Source organism: Toxorhynchites rutilus, chromosome 2 (genome assembly GCF_029784135.1).
Source record: "Toxorhynchites rutilus septentrionalis strain SRP chromosome 2, ASM2978413v1, whole genome shotgun sequence".
NCBI classification, from domain to species: domain Eukaryota; kingdom Metazoa; phylum Arthropoda; class Insecta; order Diptera; family Culicidae; genus Toxorhynchites; species Toxorhynchites rutilus.
Genome location: NC_073745.1, coordinates 193,464,999 through 193,489,262, shown reverse-complemented (window position 1 = coordinate 193,489,262; position 24,264 = coordinate 193,464,999). Strand labels below are relative to the sequence as shown.

The 24,264-nt window shown below is 38.4% G+C and overlaps 1 protein-coding gene and 1 long non-coding RNA gene across 7 annotated transcripts in view; one reads left to right on the top strand and one right to left on the bottom strand.

Annotated features, from left to right (window-relative positions):
• The first annotated feature begins 2,807 nt into the window (after positions 1–2,807).
• Positions 2,808–3,552, top strand: LOC129767633 (uncharacterized). The gene is made up of 2 exons (XR_008741552.1): positions 2,808–3,166; positions 3,234–3,552. It is a non-coding gene; the product is annotated as an uncharacterized LOC129767633 (long non-coding RNA).
• A 1,583-nt stretch (positions 3,553–5,135) lies between these two features.
• Positions 5,136–24,264, bottom strand: part of LOC129767632 (uncharacterized) — a 49,497-nt gene continuing 30,368 nt past the window's right edge. For 5 of the 6 annotated variants that reach the window (XM_055768704.1, XM_055768702.1, XM_055768701.1 and 2 more), the window contains 4 exons: positions 18,503–18,664; positions 9,821–10,028; positions 5,988–6,183; positions 5,136–5,922 (listed from right to left, as the gene is read on the bottom strand). In XM_055768704.1, coding sequence (XP_055624679.1) covers positions 5,712–5,922; positions 5,988–6,183; positions 9,821–10,028; positions 18,503–18,664 — 777 coding nt within the window. In that variant the 3' untranslated portion in view covers positions 5,136–5,711. The remainder of the gene's footprint in view (positions 5,923–5,987; positions 6,184–9,820; positions 10,029–18,502; positions 18,665–24,264) is intronic. The other variant, XM_055768707.1, reaches the window with a different exon arrangement.

Here is a 24,264-nt window from a genome sequence, read left to right as displayed (position 1 = left end):
CGTCACCGACACAGTATGAAAAATCTTGAACGAGAATTGTGTCTGAAAATAATCTGATATTATAATAACAAGTTTTGGTAGAAGCTCTAGGTTGGGTTGCGGTTTCCCATACAAATGAAACACAAATTTCTGCATACCTCAAGAACTAATTAAGCAAATGGACCTAATTTGACATGTGAAGGTTTCAGGGGGCAATAAATGTTTCTATGGCTGCTCGAGACCTCACCCCCCCCTCTATAATAGGGACCTGCCATACAAATTAAACACAAATTTCCGCATAACTCGAGAACTAATCAAACAAAGTGGTATGGGTAAAACTCGAGGAACGAATCTTCCGATTTGGGATGTCATCATTTTATTATATTTTTTGTTTCAAACATGTATTCCATGTAAGGGAGAAACATGTTATTTGCAAGTGATTGAAAAATCGAGAGCAAGAATTGTGTCTGAAAATAACTTGATATTTTGTAGAAGTACTAGGAAATTTCTAGTAAAAGGAATTTGTAAGGGTCAACATTAATTAATGGACAGTTCTGTGACTGGAACCATGAACGTTCGCTTAGCAACAAAACGTGAATGTTTCAAGGTATTGATTACAAAAAATGAGTGGGTTATATCTATGATATAACCGCAAGGTTGACGTGGGACTACCTTAGCTGAGCAATCGTTTGTTTGTATTGATTAAATTCTTGATTGATTGAAACAGTTTCCGAATTCAATTGAATTCAATATATTTGCTTTGTGAGTAAAAAGATTGAACAAATGCCATGTGAGGTTAATGCATCCATTGTGATAGATTATGTTCTTCGTTACAAGTAAATTTAATGACAGCCCTCTTTTATGTTTGGCGTGATACCAAGGGCAAGATATGTGAACAGAAGAATTATCAAACGATTATTTTATTTTACATTTCCCTCTGAAGTTTGCATCTCTCAAGTATACGTACTTCTCGAACCGCGAATTTGCTTGAAACTTGAAAGTTCATTCGCCTCTAGTGTCTGCACGATTTTCCCTGGTTCCTAAGTTTAGAAGGTCGTGGTAAGGAAACATATTCCAGGCAAGCGAGTACAAAAGTACTCGCAGTTTGCATTTATTTGCAATGCCGATTTCCCCAGAAAACATAGATTAGAAGTCTGTGGGGTGGAAACACATTTCAACCGGAACAAAAATACCCCCGACTTGCATGATTGTCAATTTCCCCACGCTACATGGATTTGATGTCTGTGTTAGGGAAACACATTTCAGTTGGAACAAAAATATACCCGACTTGCATGAATTTGCAATGTCAATTTCCCCACGCTACATGGGATTTTAAGTTTGTGTTAGGGAAACACAAACACATTGAATGCCCTACTTTCATCTGTTTGCAATGCCGATTTCTTTAACGCTGCGAGGCTTTGAAGTTTGTGTTAGGGAACATTTTTCGGCGAGAACAAAAGTTCCCCTACTTTCATGTATTTGCAATGCCGATTTCCCCAAGGCTGTTTGATTTTGATGGCTGTGTTGGGGAACCGTATATCGGGTCAATCAAAACGAGGCAGTCAAGGCGTTTAGATAACGCTTAACATTTTACAGTTATTGAATTGTTTTTCTGATGAAAAATAACATTTTATTAATTGCGATAGATGCGTAGAAATATTCCCTATCAATTGATGCAAACATCTTTCCGATCCGGTAAGGAATGTTCGAGTTATAAGCATTCGAAATTTTTCATTTTTTCCTGCATGTTCTATGTTTAGGTTTTCATTTTACCCCCCATATGTTTCGGTTAGACGTAGTCCCACGTCAAAAAATCCATTTTGGGCGAGATGAAGTTGGCCGGGTCAGCTAGTAAATAAATAAAATAATTTTCATTCATATTTTTATTTAAGAAGCTGTTCATTCCTCCTGGAATTTTTTTTTGTGTTATTGTCGCTTCTCAAACTCGAAGTGGATCGAGTGGATCGTCAAAGCGATTTCTATAGTAATTTTATAATACTTTCCACAATTCGTCAGTGAGGTAGTAGGTTCTTGATCTATCAAAAGAAAAAAAAATTAGAGATTTTGAACAATGATAAAAATCAATTCAAATGCAATTATACACACAATCACAGTTCTATGTCAAGATCCCGTCCGTGCCCCTAGGCCCAACCAAGGCGCTTATATCAATGTATAACAGGTGAAGCAACATCATCACTTCAATAAGAAGGGTATCACGGTTTGTGGAGCGAGGGTTGTTTGTTTTGTTATTGCTAGGATACGCCATTATTGCATTTTCACATGCGAGAGTAGTGGATGAACTGGATGAGAATGAAATTCTACAAAATCATCCCTTCTTTTTCCGAACATAGTAGGCATCGTTCGAATAAGCGTCGTGGCAGTTTGTAGAGAGCTGCCGGCAGCTGTTTGTAAACAATACCGACAGCAATTCCAATATGGCTGAAAGTGCATTTCATATGATTGTTTCACCTGGTATATATAGAGGCGCCTTGGGCCCAACCCCATCAACTTTCCAGTTCTTTATTGCGTTCAAGGCGCGTAGAAGTATAACCTAAGGTGGGCCAACTTGCTAAAACCACTCTTCCATCTTGGAAATCTACTGTGTTTTGTTTGTAAACAAAACACAATACGCTTGTGCCGGAGCTCGCTCGTGATCAGTCTGTCTCTTTCACGCTTCAAGGAAATAATTCCCCTTCTGCTTTCTTCCGTTCTGTTTTCATATACCGCTCCCCTAACCAACTTAGTGACGAAACGGCCTCACCTAGTACCATAGACCCGTTTTGCTTGTAAACAATATTTGGTTGACAGATGTCGACGATCTAGCGAAAATCTGCTGTTGTCATTGACTATTTATAGCACCTTGAGTCATCTTGTGGAAACGGAACGAATGAAGTTGCACTCTCTAGTTCGTTCTTAAATTCCTATAATGTTGTGATTTTCCAAATCTGATAAATGTGGAATTTAGTTTAGAAAACGTTTAACCTAATGCAATCAATAACTCAAAATTTCTAATTTCACTCTGACTCAACACGACCATATATCACATGCTTTTGATCCCACTAAATACAGAACATTGTTTCCGTCCATAACAATTTGTATGCACAGTCGATTTGGAAGATTATCCAGGATTTAGCCATTATCTTTGAAGCTTCGGATTTTGAAATAATTGTTCCGATAAGCAATCGAGGTGAGACGCTATCAAATCTGATATGAAAAGACGGTAACATTTAGACGGGTATTGATTCAAATTCTAGGAGTTTGTTGCAATGTACACGGCAGATACCGCAAAGCAAATCTCCAAACCAAGCGCTTTTTCGCACCACGCGGCAAAGGTATATGGAATCACGTAAATTTCGGAACATTCTGACCTGACCCGAAGGAGCTTGAAGATGGTGTCGCTAATTTGCACCGACACATGTCGGTTGACTATGCTAGAGAAGACGTCGTTACAATTAAGAGGCATTCTTATTTTTTGACTCCGACTTTATTTTGTTCGATATATTCAATGTATAGATATCGTTCTCTTCTATAATTAAATATATAATACATTTTCATTTGGATGCAACATATTAACTTTAATAAGTCTTTTGATGTTATTCTCGAACATATGCATTTATTATTCTATTGTTTTCCCTTGCAAATGTTATCCCAGCAAAGTTTGAACGATGCGTGTATATATTCGAACAATTCTAGATATTTTGAAAACATTGTTTGATTTCAACACATTGTTGTAGCCGTTTGATTCAGAATCACTATTTGTTTGGCTAGATCAGGTCCATTGTACTGCAAAGTCGTATAAGTGTAAACAGTGATCAGAAATCATTGTCATACAGAAGATGTTACGAAACTATTGGAGCAATTCTTAATTACCGCAAACCGCATTAGTTTGAAATACTTTCCGCTAGCACTCGGAGGAATGTTTTCAGCTATAAGATTTCATAATTATTTTTTTCCTGCTTTTACGTGCTGCATCGAAACAGTGTGCTTACTAGAGAAGTGTTCAAAATATGAAGGGCAATTGACTAAGAAATAACATGGTGTGATTGAGCAAATTCCTAAGCAATAGTTCATTCACTATGTTTGGTATAGGGCGTTGAAGAATAACGTTGCAACTATCGAATATACTGTGTAAATTGAACACCGTGATGTTTGTTATGTAATTCAGTTGTTGTTATCCAATAATACAATATGTTGTTTATTAATTTCCTCTCATATTCATAATGTTAGTTCGAAGAGAGTTTCAGATTTTTCGGAGGAACGATTGAATGTTTGTATACAGATCGGTTAAATATGAGCAGTCGTGTAAAACTTTAGTACAATATAGAGTTCATAGTATACTGATAAATACTATAGGTTAAAACAGTTCTTTATCTGACATATATATATAGATTGAATTTATAACATTTGTGCATTGTTGGTTTCACCGAGTGTGCATTTTTGGTTCTTGATTATATGGCTCTATTATGAATTTGTTATTCTAAGGAATAGGTGGGATTAAGTAGCGCTATATCTAAAAAGGAAACTATAGACACAGTGATGGTTTGGATGACTTGGAACCTGCAGAGGCCTTGTTGGGGGGCGTATAATCATGTTTTTTTATCAGATAACAAAAACAGGAAATTAGAGCGACATTGTATGAGTCAGAACGCGAGAGACGAGCTTCAGTTTGAAAGTAGCCTCAGCCACCAGGTTTTTTTTTCTCGAAAATACCTATGGAATCTTTTGAGATGAAATAAAACAGGAAGTAGAAGTGGTTTGTTTCTCATCAACTTATGACAATGAATGTATATAATCTCGAACAATGTCTTTCTTTATTTTTTTTTGCGTTACATTCAATTTGCCTGGCTACATCAGAAATAATCGTTGTTATCCTTACTAGGAAGAGCAAACGTGTCAGCGAATTGTCTGGTATATATGGCGCTCATCAAAGATGGGAATAGATATTGCCATGCTAACCATCAATAGCTGACTAGGGGAGGATTATTCAAATTGAAATAATGATTTTTCTCGATTGTACTCTGTTTGCAGTTACCAAATCATTTAACAATTTCACATGTGATATGAAACAATTTCTATAACGATTTACATTGCTCACATATCTACACACAGCGTGCGACACAGTTTGCACTGCTGTTATAACAAAGACGAAGACGATATACTTGTTATGAGAATTTATGTATTGCTACATTTCCAATTTTCAAGACAATCTTCTGAGACTCAAATATATCCTAACTCTATATACATTGACCACTGATTCAAGCATTGGCGATATTGGCATTTAAAAATCGTCAGCTTGTTACCTTTGTTATTCCTAAATTAGTCACACTTCTTGTAATCCCTTGTTGCTACCATAAACTAATATAATTTTTAAAACAATAACTATGTCACTCATGTACACAAACTACGAAGGATTAGTTCACATAGAACAGTGAACGAGATCACAAAATCGTAGTGATTTGTGCCGATCCTGTAATGTAATTTCCATCGTAGCTGGTAATGCAAGTAATTCTCTCGGGGACGATATCCTCGAAGTCTCGGCTGCCTTGGTGAGACTTTTCATCGCGCCTTTCGTTGCCACTGCGGTGGCTGGACGAGTAGCTGGCTTCCCGACCAATTGAGTTTGAATTTCGATCCCGTGAAGCAAGAGATCCTCCACCCTGGTGGTGCGGGTGGTGATGGTGGTGGTGGTGGTGGTACGACGACGGCACAGGATGATGCCCAGCTCCCGGTTGCTAAGTGTGGGCAGAGTGGGAGTGTGCCACTGATATAGAGGTAGTCATGGCGAATGTACCGTCCTCTTTATGCCGTTTATCTAGCGAATCGTACCACGGAAACTCGCAACACAAGATGAACTTCAACGCTCGTGGAACCTCGGAGTAGATCGCCGGTGGGATTGGTATCAGAGGTGATGTGCATGCCTTATATCTCCGATATTCAAGATCGCTGCAAAATACAACCGAGTTTTTTTTTATCCCAAACTGAACTGAATTTGTGCAACTGAAACTTACTCTCGATATTTCTCATCCGCCGATCGCTCTCGCACGGGGATACCTGACAGGAAAAGGATGATCAGGGTGGTGAAAATAGGTGACATAATTGCCACCCATTCGATGCCGTCGATAACGTTTAGTGAGATGACGAAAATTCCCCACCAAATAACAATCTCACCGAAATAATTTGGATGCCTTGACATTCTCCAAAGACCTGCGAAAAAAAAAAATTTAAAAATGCACAAATGAGCGAAAGGATCGTTCTTATGCCTTATGTTAAAAGTTAAACGGTTTCTTTGTGGTTAAACATAATAATAATACAGATAATGTACTCAAAGCTAGAAAATAATTAGGCAAGTAGCCGTTAGCAGTTATCATACCCCTTCCTTCATTAATCAAGGACTTTGATGAAACTAAAATAAAATCGCGGGACTATGGGATTTATTTATTTATTTGTCAATTCATCAACGGGCTGTAAGGGCCCCAATGATGTGCTTAAGGATATATAAAATTCTAAATCTACATTTAAATCTAAACAAGAATCAAATGACATCGTGTTACAACTGATTACATCAAATTACAGTCATCACATATTAAAGATACACTTAAAAACAATAATCACGTGACTGTTTGTTCAGTAAAAAAAGAGCTAAATCTCCGACGAAGAAGCGTTCGGGATAAATGGTAATCGAACAGCTGGGCTACCCTGTTGAAAAGTCTTTGTAGACCATTTAATCCACCGAACATGCCGTAGTTTGTACGTAGGGCGGGCAATCGTAACATCAAGTTATTTCGGAGAGCCCGAGGTCGAACGTTGAAATTAATTTTTTCCAGAAGACCGGGACAATCGATGCGTCCTTGTAAGGTATCAGCTATCATCAAAGCCCTGGCTGTGTCTCTACGAACCGACAAAGTTTCCAAGCTGATCAGCTGACATCGACTCTGGTAACTCGGTAATCGGAGGGGGTCAGTCCACGGCAATCTACGCAGAGCATATCTTATAAACCTTCGTTGAACTGATTCGATCCTTTCGACACCGTTGCTGTAGTGTGGAGTCCAAACAGCTGCACCATACTCTAAGATGGAGCGAGTGAGGGAGCAGTAGAGGGACTTCAGACAGTAGATGTCGGTAAAACTTTTAGCAATCCTGAAGATGAACCCCAGAGTTCTGGATGCTTTATTCACCATGTATGTGATGTGCGGTTTGAAAGAGAGTTGCACGTCTAAAATGACACCCAGGTCCTTGACTTCGCTGACACGCTCAATTTCCGTGCCGAACAGGACATAGTTGTGCAATATGGTCTGTCTCGTGCGCGAAAACGAGATGACAGAACATTTAGCGGGGTTAACCTCCATTCGGTTTAGAATACACCAATCGGCAAAAGCATCCATCTGTCGTTGAAGGAAGCGACAATCTTCAATCGAGCTGACCTGAAGGTAAATTTTTAAATCGTCAGCATATGATAGCCGTGGACCTTCAATTACCAGATTTACGTCATTAAAGTATATCAGAAATATCAAGGGGCCCAGATGGCTACCTTGTGGTATACCAGACGTAGCAGCGAAAAAAGGGGATTGGCAATCACCTATAACGACGGCTAGTCGACGGCCAGTGAGGTATGATTGAAACCATTGTAGAAGGTTGCCGTTAATCCCAAGCCTGTCCAGTTTGGCGACAGCTATACTGTGGTTTAATCTATCGAAGGCTGCAGTCAGATCCGTATAAATAGCGTCCGTTTGGGCGTGCTTCAACATGCTGTCGGTAATGTAAGAAGTGAGGCACAGTAAATTTGTGGTGGTGGAGCGGCCCGTCATGAATCCGTGTTGGTCAGTACTTATGTACGGTTTGCTGAGAGCGTCTAGCGGTTCCAAAATAACGAGCTCAAATAGTTTTGCCAAAGCGCAAAGCGAAGTGATGCCGCGATAATTGTTAATATCTCGATTGATTGATTGGGATTGTAATGTATAATATATAATACAAATCTTAGAAAATTTCCGATTCGATGGGTTGCAAATCGTTAAAATCTGTTCGCAGCAAAAATAGTTATTAACGTTAACTTTATTTCATAAAAACGTGACCTGTTGCTGATTTGGCACCCTTAATGTAATACGTAGTCCTACGTCAAAAAACTCCCATGTTTGGACTTATTTTTGAAATTCACATAGACGGCGTTAGCCCGTAACACCAACGATCCACCGATTTTCCGAACCACCGTCTTTGGATTCCAACACCATCAAGTTCACTGTAGCTCTTCTATTCACTCCTCCAGTTGCCTGCACATTTGCCTACTGGAATCTTCCGCCCTTGACAGCAAAAATCTTTTCTGCTTTTCTTCTTGTCAAAATTCTTCCGCTCCTTCTCGTCCGGGATAGAAACTAGATCATCCACTTGCAGATCTTTTTAATCTTCGAACCACTGATTTATCCAGCCAACAAGCTAGCGAGCCAGACGTCTGCGCACTGAGCTGTTTCATGCAAGAAGTGGTTGGGATTCCATCTCAGCCGACTCCTGTGGCAAGTAGGACAACGACCCCGTGGTGATGATGTTCTCCGCTACGCTCAACGTTGTCAGTAGGATCTCATCGGTACGTTTTATCCCATTCGGACAATGCGTTCCCATATGTAACCCATGTGCGGTGCTTCGGGCGGATTCGCTGAAGTTCGTAGAAAACAGTCTTCTGGTTTCCGTGAGCATAATTCTCATGATGATGTTGAATTAATTACTGACTGGCATTGTGATTCTGGCTGAGAAAGATCGGGTAGTTTTCATCAAACGGCAGTTTGTTCGATGCTTCCATCCTACCGCCTAATCATTCCCCATTTCCATCCAACACGGGTATCAGCTCATGCAATACGTACGTCTCTTCCGTCATAATCGAGGCCTGGTCGGTTTTTCTGTTTTGATTTTTTACCATATTTCTTTTGTTCTTCACTTGTACGGCCATCTTATACAAATAAAAACGTGCTTTTTCATTGCTCGTAATATTCTAGAATTTAAGATTCACAAAGAGTTATTACCGCTCAAACGTAACGCTCTCATTTAACAAATTTTAAACATACACCCCAGTAAAGATTCAAATATGATGTGATCCAAAAATACAGAGGTACTCTTCACCAGATGGTATCCAGTCGACGCGGTGCCTCTATCGAACAAAATTGCACCATACTGTGCAATATCTATCTTTCATTCTTCCTAAGAATCGAGTGAAATGATTGACATCAGCATCAAGAAAGACTGGGTCAAGACGGCATGAATAATGAGGATGATTATGTTTTGAATTATAGAGGCTTTGAAATTAATTAGTTCATTCGCCTCTATACTTGAAAAGATCCAATTTGGAAAACTAAACTAAATATTCGACCTTGAGAAAGATCATTTCGAATGCCCTGCTGTAGTCTAATCGGTTGCTAGATGACAGATGAATTGTGAATACTTCAATTTTAAACCGTAAATGTCTTGTTTATACTCAATGGATAGAATATGTTGCAATATTTGCTCTATCCACATTGTCCGTAGAACGAATGCTGCATTTGCATTTCAAGCTACCGATTTACGCTCGTCTGATTGGCAGTGATATTTAAATATTTAAATAAAACATGTCTCCATATCTAAAATCCCTGTTCATATCATATAAAAAGTGACACAAACAAGTCTTCCCAGTCTGCCATAGTGAAACAATGAATTGAGTGCAATGACTCGTCTTGTAGAATAGGGCCCGTGATTGAATAAGTATGGTGTGTCTACCCATAAAAAATATGCTTCCGATTTTCCCTGAAAATCGACAGAGACTATCCGAACAACTCAATATCACTAAAACGTAAACAGTTCAGTGTACAATAAAATATCTTACCATCGTTACAAAATTTTCCCTGATTAATTGGATCCTGGCGGAATGAAAACTTCTGCAAATCAGCGTACGTTTCTGCCAGTAATCCCGTGATGAACATACCGGTACCAGCTGAATCCAGTGTTGTCATCGTTCTGGGGGCATGCGGAATTGAGTGTCGGGGTGAATTGATGATTATTACCGGCAGAGAAACCACAAACACCCAGACTGCCTGTGAAAGAAGAGAATTTTATCAGCGTTTGAGAATGAAGCATCCGCGAGGAAGAATAACAGTTAGTCGGTAACGATAAAAGTTAGTTTCGCATATAATTCGTTTTGGATGAATAAATCATAATCAATCAATCGGTGAAGAGAATAGTACGCCTAGGGAACAATGTCTTACTTATTCAACTAGCAAATGTTGTTACAATTGAACGGAGAATAGAAAAGGGAGTGGGTCATACCTTAACGAAATGATAAATAATTGAGGGTTATCCAATTTGTGGATCATAAATATAACTTTAAATTCTCACTGCAGTTAAACGTGGATGTCATCAAACATGTTATTTGTACAGTCTCGAGTTTGCTCTTGTCTTAAATATACCATCTATCGTTTGAAAACCGAACAATTTATAATACTTGTAAATTTTTTGACATGAGCGGTCGTTGTCCTGCTTCATTTTGTTCCGAGATTTGGTGATGACAATTGACCGTCCAAACCGCACTGAACTTTATATTGCAAAAGATCTCGTGCAGGCGGACAATCTGTAACTTCCTGTCCGTTACTCGTGAGTGACTATGAGTGTCTAGCTCAAAGAGCACGATGAGAAAACCACAGGGTCATTCTCCCAGCACTCACCGGCAGCATCAAGCTGTCAATCGGGAGCTCGGGTTTAATTTCCTAAAAGTGTTATACACACGCAACAAGGGACAGAACCCTCAGCCGTTTTCCAACTTCCTCAAAGGCTGACGATGGTACACGCTTCCTACCAAACTAGAGCGGGCGAGGCCTGACAACTCCTTTTGAGTTCGGGAAAACGACAAACAGAAATACGGAAATATGTGTACAAACGAAAATTTATGTAAACAAAACTTTTAATTTATTACACGTGTATTATGTTTGTAGTGGCGTACTATATAAATTCTATGTGTAAATACTTCTTTTACTTTCAATTTAATTCTAAACATATACTTTTCTATGTGTTTTGATATACTTTACTATTTGTGACGTCACAGTTTATGGTTTTGTATACTTGCGCAATCGTTATGTATTTGAGCAATGTGGTGTGGTCCTTAATTTGGTGTGATACGTTGTTTATCCATATCCTTGTGTGAATATGTCTTCCTGTTTCGTCATCTGGGACACGTCTGTCCAGGTTTGATTGTCCTTCGCAATCGGTTGTAAAAGTTGCGGTTGGAGTGCTCGGTCTTGCTGTAAGCCAATCGCTTGAGTTTGTTGGTGGTTCTCTACACTTTCTGCCTAGAAAGCTGTGGTTGATGCCTACTTTGGAGAAGACATAAAAAAAGCCCACTGTGCGGACCTGCACAGTTGAGGGTTAGCACTGTATCGATCGAAGACCACCACCACTCGCCCACCACATGCTCGTTTTATTTTACTTTACCTTGTTTTCAGTTTTTTTTCTTTTTCAGGTTTTCCAGGTAAGTGTATAATTAATTATTTTTCAGGTTCCTATTTCTATAAAAAAAACCTATATTATGTAGTATCTTCTATCTTTCACTACTATTCTGACAAACCTTTTTTTCACAAACTCAATTATTCTACAATTCCTTCCACCAACGGTTTCTTTTTTTCTTTTATGCCTACAACAAAAATTCATGAATACACATATTACACAAAATACAAAAATTAAATTACTACACACGACACGCACTTCTACTCCCGTTCATAGTTCTAGCCAGAAAGACTGACCATCGCCATTAGCCGAGTGTTCAAGCCTATTGTTGGAGGGAAGCGGAAAAAACCCAACTCCGACAATGGGTTTGTACCTTCGCTATCTGGCTGAGAGCCCTGCCTAGTGAGCGGTGTGTAGAACACTTCAAATGCGGTTCTTACTACAGCTCAAACCGACGCAGCCATCTGCCTTCGATTACCAGGGGAATGACACGCTGCAGTATTCGCATTGTGCGCAGTTTTTGTGTGTGTAGTATGTTGTGTTGTGATGTGGGTGTGTTGAAAGGTGTCAAAGACACATATGATATGGAACCTACCGGTTACAAATCTAAAATCCGTTTAGTAATAGCTGAGACACCAGTGAGCATTTTCGTGCAGTTTTATTGTTTTGGAAAAATGTATTAAAAACTGAATCACTTGTGTGTTTTTAAGTTCACTCTCAAGACAACGGAAAGGGTAACCATGTGTATTGGGCAAAACAACATCTAGCTCAGTACAATCCAAATATTATACAAGTAGTTACTTTTTCATCCTTCAATTTGATAGGAACTACTATTTCACAGGAAGCGTAAATAAATGCATTTCAGTTATTCAATTGAATCAATACAAGATACATCAAACAAGCAAGGTTCGTTTGTCGGCAATAGTGAAGCCACACATAGCGGACGTGCCTATTTACGTTCTACTGAATGTGCTTGGAAGTTGTGAGAACGTGGACTGAAAAAACTAATTTTAGTTTTCCAACTTGATGCGCAAATTCTGTATGCACACAAATGACTTGTCAGCGCATACGAAGTGCCATCAAAAGCAACTTGCATCAGGGGACATATGGCATCGAATCGAATCGTTCCTTTGGGATTTTTAACCATGCTTGCTGGCGGTAAGTGAATTTCCATACCCCCATGGCAATTCGATGCAGTGCGTGAAAAGCCAAGGTTTTTGCGATGGGTTATAATTTACATAACTATTGCAGTATGCAAATTAGACATGATCCATTTCTCAGGTTAACTTCGAACGTTACTCTATATGTGAAGACGTATGGATTGAAAATTTTACCATCCACTATAACCGAATAACGTGGGGAGTTTCCCTCGTGGCGTATCCGATAAGAACTGCAAGAGTCTTGTGAATTATTTTTATATGCCTCTGTAATGCTGATTTATGCTTTCATAATGAAAGCAAAAATGTGTACCGAGTGGAACGAAAACCGTAATTACAGCATTCCGACTAATCACAAGCTTTAGGGACTCCTAGCCGAATCATTCCGGAAGGATAAAAAATGTTCGATCCGACTAATCCATTGTTAGTTGTTTTGTCAGTTCCTTCAAGTTGAAACCCGCTTCCTATGAAGCTGGAAATTGACTCGGTGGAGATTCGATGACTAGTCCTTCTAAATACAATTCAGATCATTTTGTTCTGATTCTTCCACGGAACTCAGGAGATGGTAGTAAAGGTTTTTAATTATGTGCGGCTATAGGTATCAAATAGATCAACGATGGCGAGATTTATCTTGCTAAAGAGATGCTTGTTTCTCGCGAATGTTCTGAGAATGCAGCGACTCAAGTGTTTTAATAATGATCTTTAGAAAACATTATCCCCACATACACTGCATATCATAACCATAGAACCACTCAATTTTTCTGAGTTTCCAGAGATATAATATAATATCTATCTTCATTTACAAGATTGGCCATTTGTTGTGTTCAGGCGCGAAACATTCAAAAAACAAAAACGCCAGTGTTTTATAACTATAGACCAAATGAAAAAACTCTCACTCCCTAACAAAGTTAACGTCAATTTCACAGGAATTACAGTTTTTTATTCGTAGGTCATCTTTAGTTCTCAATCAGTAACCTATTCGGGGTGATTTTGACCAATCTGCGCCATGTTGTAGTGTGTACGCAAAGTTACAGCTGCATCTGCTATTCGTACGATCCCTCATCATAAGTTTTCGATAGGGATTTGATCTGGTAAAGAAGCTGACCAGTTCAGAATTTGAAGCTCCTATTCATTAAACCATACCATGGCCGTCCGGTTTTCATGGATTGATGCCAAATTACCTAATTATCACAGTGTTTTTTTGCGCAAAAACAGCAGTAAATGTTTATGAACTATTTTGTTGTACTTCTGACTGTTTATTCGTGTTGATGGTAAGCTATCTGAACCAGGCCTTTTTGAGAAAGTCCTTCTACTGCTACTTAAATCTAATTACTCATAATAGTTATATTCATCAAAAATAGCTTAATCTAGGAGTTTGGCTTGAGAACGATAATTTAAATTCAGAACTTAAATGTCGCTGGCACCGTCAAGTTTACTATTGTACCCTGATCGAGTGAAAAAAGTAATCGTTATTTACAACTTATTATATTCAACAAGAACATACGAGGGCGGTCCGATAAGTACCTACTTTGCAGACCTCGAGAAAACGTATTTTTTAGATGGATTAAAGAAGTTGGAACATCGCTGGGTCAAGTGAATCGAGCTAAAAGGAGACTATGTTGAGAAATAAATCGCCACTTTTTCAAAAATTTAGTTTTTTTTATAGGCTAAGTACTTATCGGACTGCCCTCGTATATAAAGCTTTATATACATCCTGGCTTTATATACATCCATTTCACGCCAAACCAAATAACGTTCTCAGATTTTCGTGAAAATTGGTAGTTTTGTTCTTTCTCGTAAAACATTAGACCTGTATTTTTTATTTTTTAATTAGGGTGACCATTTTCATTTTAGGGTTGTTCGAAAAATCAAATTTTTCCTCCTTTTTCCAAAGCTGCCTTTTTTCAGAAATTCATAACTTTTGAACTACCAAACCGATTAAGATGATGAAGTCAATCAGCTGGTCTTTTTTGGAAAAATACTACACTGGCAGAAAATTTAAATTCTGCTTTCGTTATTATTGATTGTATTTGTTTTTTATTTTATTATATAGGTGTTATATTTTTAATATTTTTTCTGGCAAGCTGAGGATTTTTCAGAATTTAAATTTTCTGCAAGTGTAGTATTTTTTCAAAAAAAAAAAAATATGTCGATCATCTAAATCGGTCTAGTAGTTCAAAAGTTATGAATTTTTAAAAAAGAGCATTTTCGGAAAAAGGAGGAAAAAGTTGATTTTTCGGACAGCCGTAAAATGGAAATGGTCATCACAATGAAAAAGTAAAACAATACGGGTCTAATGTTTTGCGATAAAGAACAAAACTGCCACTTTTCACGAAAATCTTCGAACCTCTGTATCGGTTTGTCATGGAATGGCTGTATACATGTACAGAGGTACCTTAAAGTTACCTGGCTTTAGGTACAATCTAGGCATAATGTAAACAAGTTAATTATTTTTGTACCCATAACGTCCGATTGAATCAACAAGGTGTATTTGTGTTGTTAGGATTTCAATTCTTCACATGTCTTCGAATGTTTTTCAACGTTACTCCTAAACATATATTTTTACCATAATGTAGTATTTTCGACGGCGCCAGTGGTTGTATGGTTAGCGTAACAGCCTCACAATCCGATCGGCCTGGGTTCAATCCCAGCTGGCGTCGTTGGGATTTTCTGAGGCGAAAAATCTCTGGTTACGTCTTCCTTCGGAGCGGAAGTAAAAGAAGTTGGCCCGGCTCATGAGTTGTTGAGTCTGATAGGTAGGAACAGGTGGAGTCGCCTCCCTGATGTCGGTGATTGGCACTAAAGTGGCGGAAATAGGCCGACGAAAAATAAGCGAAGATAAAAAAAATAAAAATAATGTAGTATTTGGAAATTATAAGCAAATTCATAAAATTTCATGAACATGACTTTAATAAATTAGAAATATTTTTGTGAATATTTCGAGAATAGCTGTATTTAGAAGAAGATTGATAATGAGCTTTTTTGTATTCAATCACATCAGGATTCAAAATTTGTGGCTGAAATTGATAACATACAAACATTCTAAGTTTCGCAAATTCATAAAAATTCGATGTTCCACGAAGTTTGTCAAAAATAGTTTTACCATCTTGGACTCATTTCTTATTTCTCTACATGACTCCTATTTTATATTAAAAAAAATTAAATGAAAAAATACATAGTTTAAATATTCCAAATTAATGTTTTCTTCGTTTTCTAAGAGATTTTTTAATATTTCCATTCTGTGTGAAATAAATGAGAAAAATTATAAAAGCGAAAATTTCATCTACTTCGGTGCGTCAACTGGACCGGAACTGGAAGATACTGGACTGGTCACAGTCAGTGTTACCACACGTGCATATTTATCAGGAATGGTACAGATTTTTTTCGTTATTTTTGGTACAGATTCTGTACGGTATAGAGTACAGATTTTCGTCAAAAGTACAGATTGGTACAGATTTTTCCACGCGTGAAATTTAAAAAATACCTGCGAGGAATCTTACATTGTTTCAATGTCCAATACTATTAAATATGAAGATCATTTGAAAAGCGACAATAATTTTTAGGTTGGAATATCAGCAGAAGAAATTATCAGAACAATGGACAGTGTTAGAGGCGTTTCCAGGATTCTACAGATTAAAATGTGGCAACACTGGTCACATTGCTGTAGCGTGACTAGGTGACACCCGGGGCGGGCGTCTTTCGTCTCACCCCCATCATTCAAATTTTGTTTTAAATGGCAGTACCACTAGTTCCAGCCTAACTGTTGTCAAAATGTTTTTATTTACTTGTTATTTAACCTAAACATATTTTCGGCGTCAGCGAGATAAGGAATCGAGCGTCAGACGGCATACGTTTCTCTGGTGCATTACGTTTGCCCGGTTTATTATAGGTATTTTGATTTGGACATTTAACGCACAAAATCATAACTCGTATACTTGTGCACGGTATCACAGACCGTCTTATATCCATGATGTTTTTCCCGCGCCACAATATTTCTAGCCTCCTACACTTTTTCTGAGTAGTTGTTTCTGTTAGAGTTGTTTTCAGCTGCGATTTATTCCGGGAATCAATTGATTCCGCACCGAAAGCGATCATGACGTTTTAGTTCGCATGATTGTATATAATGGAGTGCTAATTGGAGCAAAGTTTCTTTCTCCAACACAAATTGATCGTAGGCAGCACAGAAAGGGCTCGAGCTGTCCATTCAGTTGAGATGTTATGTTTCTAAAGTTTGTTTCGCAATGTGAGCTCTCTTTTCGAAACTTCGTAGTAGATGATACACTTTTCAGTCACAATCCTTAAGGACTTAGATAGCCTTTTAGTTTGCAAATAATTCTGCGCTAGATCTACTTCATGTAGTACATCATAACAGAAATACAGATAACACAGAATTCTGAAATCACAAATTGCTGCCACACGTATAGATTTATCTTGAAAGGTATAGATTTTTTCGTTTATTTTGGTACAGATTACAGATTTTCGTCAAAAAGTACAGATTGGTACAGATTTTTTCCGTGTGTGGGTCGTCTCCTCATTAGCTGGTGACTTCGCCCCCTCTTACATTGACCTCAGAATAAATTTCATTACGGAAAAATAAATTTATAATAAAAACTGCCGGCAGCGTTTATACGTAAGAACTAGTATTTGAGGTAAGTAAATCTAGATATAAAGTAAGCAAGAAAATATATAATATTTCCTAGTAAACAAATGAGCATTTTTTCATATTTCATGATTTTTCGCTACAATGAATAATTCCAATGGTACAGATTTTTTGAAGAAAAAGTACTTTTGAGAAAGATTTTTTCGTTCTGGTACAGATTAAAATGTGGCAACACTGATTGCTGATTGCTTTTTCCCATCACTGTGGTTCAGAAGCATATCTCAGCGTTAAGTTGAAATAGCGAAAAACCAGTGAACAGATTTAACAGGTTGTCCTTGTTGTCCTCAGAAATTCAAAGAGTGAACTTCAAACCCTATCAACCCTACCCTACAGCTTTTTTGTTTTGCTTTCTCTACAAAATCTGAACTCCTCCGGTTGACGCTGACATGGTTCGAACATTGTCGAAAGATCGTTAACCGCACTTCGTGTAATTTAAACCGCCACATTCCAATTCAATTACGGAAATCGTAACTCAAATCTAACCTTTTTCCTATTCAAAACAAAAAAAACATGAACTTTTCCATAATGAAGTTTGTCTCCTGAGCGATAAGTTCGGTATTGTTCAATGACAAACATCCATTTAAAATATCGAAGATACACCATATAATATAATTATCATGGCGTGGGTATCACCCAGCCCTCACATAGGAAGTCATGTTTTTGATGCCGATATCTCGAGCACCGAAACAGCTGAGATGTAGGAACTTTTATAGTTTTTGAACCCCGCTGATAACTTTGATGTCGGCATCATCCGAACACGTAGGAAGAGCGGTAGCAGGCTCTCTGAGGGTGACACCCGGGACGGTTCACCCCCCTCGCCCCCCGTACACACTGACTGACTGGTCAGCTTGTTTACCAGATGAAACCGTATCAAGAATTCATGAGACGTGATCGTATGAATTGTAGATGCAGCTTACAAGCAGTTTGAGAAATTTGAAGAGCTTGAACGAGCAGTATCCTCTACGTAGAACGAGATACATACTACAACATGGCGCAGCTTGGTCGAAACCACCCCGAATAGGTTATTTTTTTCCCAACCCAATATTTCGTATCCAGTAAATGTGAGTTTTTATATTGTATTGCCCATGGAAATAGCAGTAATTTTCCAAAAGCTTGTTTCAGTGGTTCTTCTTCAGTGGAGCCACATTCAACCAATACCAGGAGACGCATGGCAGATTGTACTTGTTTATGATAACTCATGATTTGAATGCGAATAAAATATTCAGGATTCTAATAAACAATAAGAGAAACTTACCTGAAAAGTCCAGAACACAGCGAACCGTATGACGTTCCTCCGATTGTCTTCGAACTGTTTGTCCCGTCCGATTTTCACGATTCGATAGAGCAGATATCCAGACAGCCTTGCACCCCATAAACAAACAAACACCGTCACCATCAGCTGCCGGCTATCGTAATGCTTTGAAACGGAGATAGGAATGGAAAATAAGCTTTCATGCAGGTTAGATGTTAGAGTTAAATGACAAAATTATGCAAATATTTGCTCCGGGTCAATATTATGAATATGATGGATGAAATGAAGGGTATTGAACATAAGGGGGAAAACTGCAAACATCTTCATCTGAAGAAATCATTGATTATAATGCAGTTCGACGCAAGCTAGTGGGAGTATCATTCCTTCCCATTACAATTACTTTAAAGTGGAGTTCTGGGCAAATTTTTTTATTCTTATAGGAAATGAAACAATTCTCTGAATAGAAGTTTTCATTATTACATCAAACCCCATAAATTTCAATATCAACCCTAGCAAGTAACGAGCTCCTATGGAAATGAAACCCTTACTTGCGTATCGATGGATCACAATCTTGGACCGAGTTATGTCGCGAAATATAGTTATTCCGTTACATTTCGGTCGTGAATTTCGTACGTCGAGCTGAAAATTTCATTCATCACTTGAGGGCGTTTTTGACATACATACATCTAAATTGTTTTGCGTTCTGAATAACTAAATAACCAAATAACTCCACGTTTCCCCCGCACCCAGTGGAGGAAGATATTTATTGCAAACGGCTTCCATCCCAAGAACGAGCTATGTGCTAACTATGTGTGAATGCGGAGAAGCAACGAATTCGACAGTAATGTACAAAAATTTGCATTCGTTTGTTATGTCTGTGCAAAAAAATATATCAAATTAAAAGTCTATTACTTTGAGCTTGATAGAACTTGGTAGACACGATTTTAAATGGTTTTAAGACGTGATCAACTACCAATCTTTGAATCAACAAAAAAAATCCGAGTGCGTCATTTAATATGGAAATTCATGGAAATTATTTTCACTTTCAGTCCGATCCCGAAAATAAGCAATAGAGTGTAGATGGGCATAAATACGTGGGTCACAAGAATGTGCAATTCTGACAGTTTGTTTCATAAATTCATCTAAAAGATTCATACTTAATTATTGCGAAAATAGTGGCTCATATTGTACACTGATAAAATATCGGATAATATTGGTAGTATTGGTAGCTCGTTATGAAAAATAACGTTCAACGCCTCGCCGCTCCACTACGCTTCAATAACGCGAAACCGGTTGTAGAATCATCAACGCGCCGCTGTTATCGGTCGACATTCAGCAAACGCGGCACCCGTCGCGCGGATAGCTTTTTCAAGTCCAAAATGTGCAAAATGTATCCCACTCGTTCTATTGAAATGCGTACGGCCTCAGCTAAATCGCATATCTTCACTTTTTTCAAAATTGTTCAAAACAAGTCGATGCACTTGTTTTACGATTTCTGAATTCGTAGCCTTTTTTGCCTTACTGAGCGAGGTGCATCTGCGGTGCTTGTACGGCCCATTTTCAATTCACTGAAACACCGATAAACTGGTGTTCTCGAAGAATCAGAAATTGAATAACATCTCGTCAACCACTGCATTGTTCAGGAGTTTTTCCCATTAAAAACCAATGTTTGATCAAAATACGATATTCCTCTTTTCCCATTTTCTATACGAATGCTGAGGTTGTGACACTCAAACAACTGTAGTTTATGAACAAATAAACGAAATGTCATGAAACTTGAATGTTCATGTTCATTGTTCATTGTTAGTGGTGCCATCTGTTGAAAACCCCGGGACTTTTCTTCGGTTTTACAACGGATGGCGCAACTTGAATATTATTACAGTGAATCGAATTTCCAGAAAAAAGTTGGAAAGTTGGAAAGCTACTGGTCATTGTGCGTCTTTTTCAGTATATGTCAAAAAGTTGAAGCGTAAACAACATATTTTTTGCCACTTCGGATATGTCAAATTTAGTGTTTTTGCGGGGAGTGTTACTTCATTACTTCAATATGAAGAAAAAAGCTGCGGAAACCAAAATGCGATGAATTTTGGTGGTTGTTTATGGTGACTATGCTCTAACAGAGCGAACGTGTCAGACGTGGTTTGCACGGTTTAAAAGTGGTAATTTTGACTTGGAAAACGAAGAACGTTCCGGCTTTACTCGATCAAGATCCGTCACAAACGCAACAAGATCTTGCAAATACACTTGGAGTAGCTGAGCAAACCATATCCGATCGTTTAAAAGCAATGGGAATGATCCGAAAGATAGGTCATTGGGTGCCATATGAATAGAAGCCACGAGACGTCGAACGCAGTTTTTTTCACATGCGAACAACTGCTCCAACGGCATAAAAGAAAGGGTTTTTTTGTATCGAATCGTTACTGGCAATGAAAAGTGGTTACATTACGACAATCCTAAACGTTGGATAATGTATGGATACCCCGGCCATGTATCAACATCACCGGCCGCGCGGAATATTCACGGCCAGAAGGTTATGCTGTCTATTTCGTGGGACCAGCTGGTTGTAGTGTACTATGAGCTGCTAAAACCATTACGGGGGACCTCTACCGACGACAATTAATGCGTTTGAGCAACGGAAAGCAGGAAAAACGGTCACAATACGAGCAAAGACACGATAAAGTTATTTCGCAGCACAACAATGCTCGGCTGCATGTCGCGAAACCAATCAAAACATACTTGGAAACGCTGAAATGGGAGGTCCTATTCCACCCGCCGTATTCTCCAGACATTGCTCCGTCCGATTACTACCTATTCGATCGATACAACATGGCCTGGTTGACCAGCACTTCTCCAATTTTGATGAAGTCAAAAATTGGATCGATTCGTGGTTAGCCGACAAATCGGCTGACCGAAAGATGTGAAAAAGTTGCGACTAGCGATGGGCAATACTTTGAAAATTAAATTTGTAACCATTTTTGCAGAATAGAGCATTAATTTTTGAAAAAAACGAAGAAACTTACCGGTAGTCCTATTAGTAAATATTTACAGTATACCCTGAATTAGAATATTGAAAGTATTCAAGCGACTTAATTTCTTCGCACCTTTTGCTACTAATTCGTTTCACAATGATAAATCTATAATCTTTCAAAATCAATAAGCAATTTTGTTCGCCCGATGCAACACGTAGTTCTGACCTGCGGGCTGGAATTTTAAATGTAAATTGCAATTGAAATTGACTGACACACATTCAGCCATAAACATTGTACGGCCCATTTTCAATTCACTGAAACACCGATAAACTGGTGTTCTCGAAGAATCAGAAATTGAATAACATCTCGTCAACCACTGCATTGTTCAGGAGTTTTTCCCATTAAAAACCAATGTTTGATCAAAATACGATATTCCTCTTTTCCCATTTTCTATACGAATGCTGAGGTTGTGACACTCAAACAACTGTAGTTTATGAACAAATAAACGAAATGTCATGAAACTTGAATGTTCATGTTCATTGTTCATTGTTAGTGGTGCCATCTGTTGAAAACCCCGGGACTTTTCTTCGGTTTTACAACGGATGGCGCAACTTGAATATTATTACAGTGAATCGAATTTCCAGAAAAAAGTTGGAAAGTTGGAAAGCTACTGGTCATTGTGCGTCTTTTTCAGTATATGTCAAAAAGTTGAAGCGTAAACAACATATTTTTTGCCACTTCGGATATGTCAAATTTAGTGTTTTTGCGGGGAGTGTTACTTCATTACTTCAATATGAAGAAAAAAGCTGCGGAAACCAAAATGCGATGAATTTTGGTGGTTGTTTATGGTGACTATGCTCTAACAGAGCGAACGTGTCAGACGTGGTTTGCACGGTTTAAAAGTGGTAATTTTGACTTGGAAAACGAAGAACGTTCCGGCTTTACTCGATCAAGATCCGTCACAAACGCAACAAGATCTTGCAAATACACTTGGAGTAGCTGAGCAAACCATATCCGATCGTTTAAAAGCAATGGGAATGATCCGAAAGATAGGTCATTGGGTGCCATATGAATAGAAGCCACGAGACGTCGAACGCAGTTTTTTTCACATGCGAACAACTGCTCCAACGGCATAAAAGAAAGGGTTTTTTTTGTATCGAATCGTTACTGGCAATGAAAAGTGGTTACATTACGACAATCCTAAACGTTGGATAATGTATGGATACCCCGGCCATGTATCAACATCACCGGCCGCGCGGAATATTCACGGCCAGAAGGTTATGCTGTCTATTTCGTGGGACCAGCTGGTTGTAGTGTACTATGAGCTGCTAAAACCATTACGGGGGACCTCTACCGACGACAATTAATGCGTTTGAGCAACGGAAAGCAGGAAAAACGGTCACAATACGAGCAAAGACACGATAAAGTTATTTCGCAGCACAACAATGCTCGGCTGCATGTCGCGAAACCAATCAAAACATACTTGGAAACGCTGAAATGGGAGGTCCTATTCCACCCGCCGTATTCTCCAGACATTGCTCCGTCCGATTACTACCTATTCGATCGATACAACATGGCCTGGTTGACCAGCACTTCTCCAATTTTGATGAAGTCAAAAATTGGATCGATTCGTGGTTAGCCGACAAATCGGCTGACCGAAAGATGTGAAAAAGTTGCGACTAGCGATGGGCAATACTTTGAAAATTAAATTTGTAACCATTTTTGCAGAATAGAGCATTAATTTTTGAAAAAAACGAAGAAACTTACCGGTAGTCCTATTAGTAAATATTTACAGTATACCCTGAATTAGAATATTGAAAGTATTCAAGCGACTTAATTTCTTCGCACCTTTTGCTACTAATTCGTTTCACAATGATAAATCTATAATCTTTCAAAATCAATAAGCAATTTTGTTCGCCCGATGCAACACGTAGTTCTGACCTGCGGGCTGGAATTTTAAATGTAAATTGCAATTGAAATTGACTGACACACATTCAGCCATAAACGTATGACCTATTCCCCCAGTGGATCAGCTTTCATAGTCCGCTAAAGGGCTGTGCCACGCAATCAAAGTTCTAATCAATTAATCAAACTCGGCAACGCGATGAGTTCAACCCGACTCTTGATTGCATGTTGTATGCCCCGCTTCATCAAGACTCCGAGGGAGAAGGTGCTTTTCATGTTTATCATTCTTCATTCTTTGAAGGACATAATTAATTTTCTGTTACCACAAAACCGCTTCATAACGAAGAAATAGTTGAACCAATTATGCTTGTTTTAAGGATTCCATATCATATCATATATGAAAGACTGGGAAAAAGTTGTTTCGATATCAATATAATGTTAATATATATTGATGCAATATTAATATTAGGCTGTCACAAAAGTCCTGCGGTATTTCCGCGAGGTGTCGTTGTAAGCGCGTAGTTCTAGTTGTATTCATTGTATCGAGTCATACTATAGCTTGTTGGAAAGTTATTTTTGCGCGCTATAATATAGTCCTTGACAGTGTTTTGTTAGGTTAAGTCGTTCGTGAGTTATAGTGTCGCAAATATGGAGCAAAATAAAGAGAAAATCCGACATATTTTACAGTACTACTATGACAAAGGCAAAAATGCATCTCAATCTGCCAATAAAATTTGTGCAGTTTATGGACCCGATACAGTTTCCATTTCCACCGCACAACGATGGTTTCAACGTTTTCGTTCTGGTGTAGAAGTCGTCGAAGATGCCGAAGATCCGGAAGGCCTGTCGTCGAAAATTGCGACAAAATCGCTGAATTAGCCGAGAAAGACC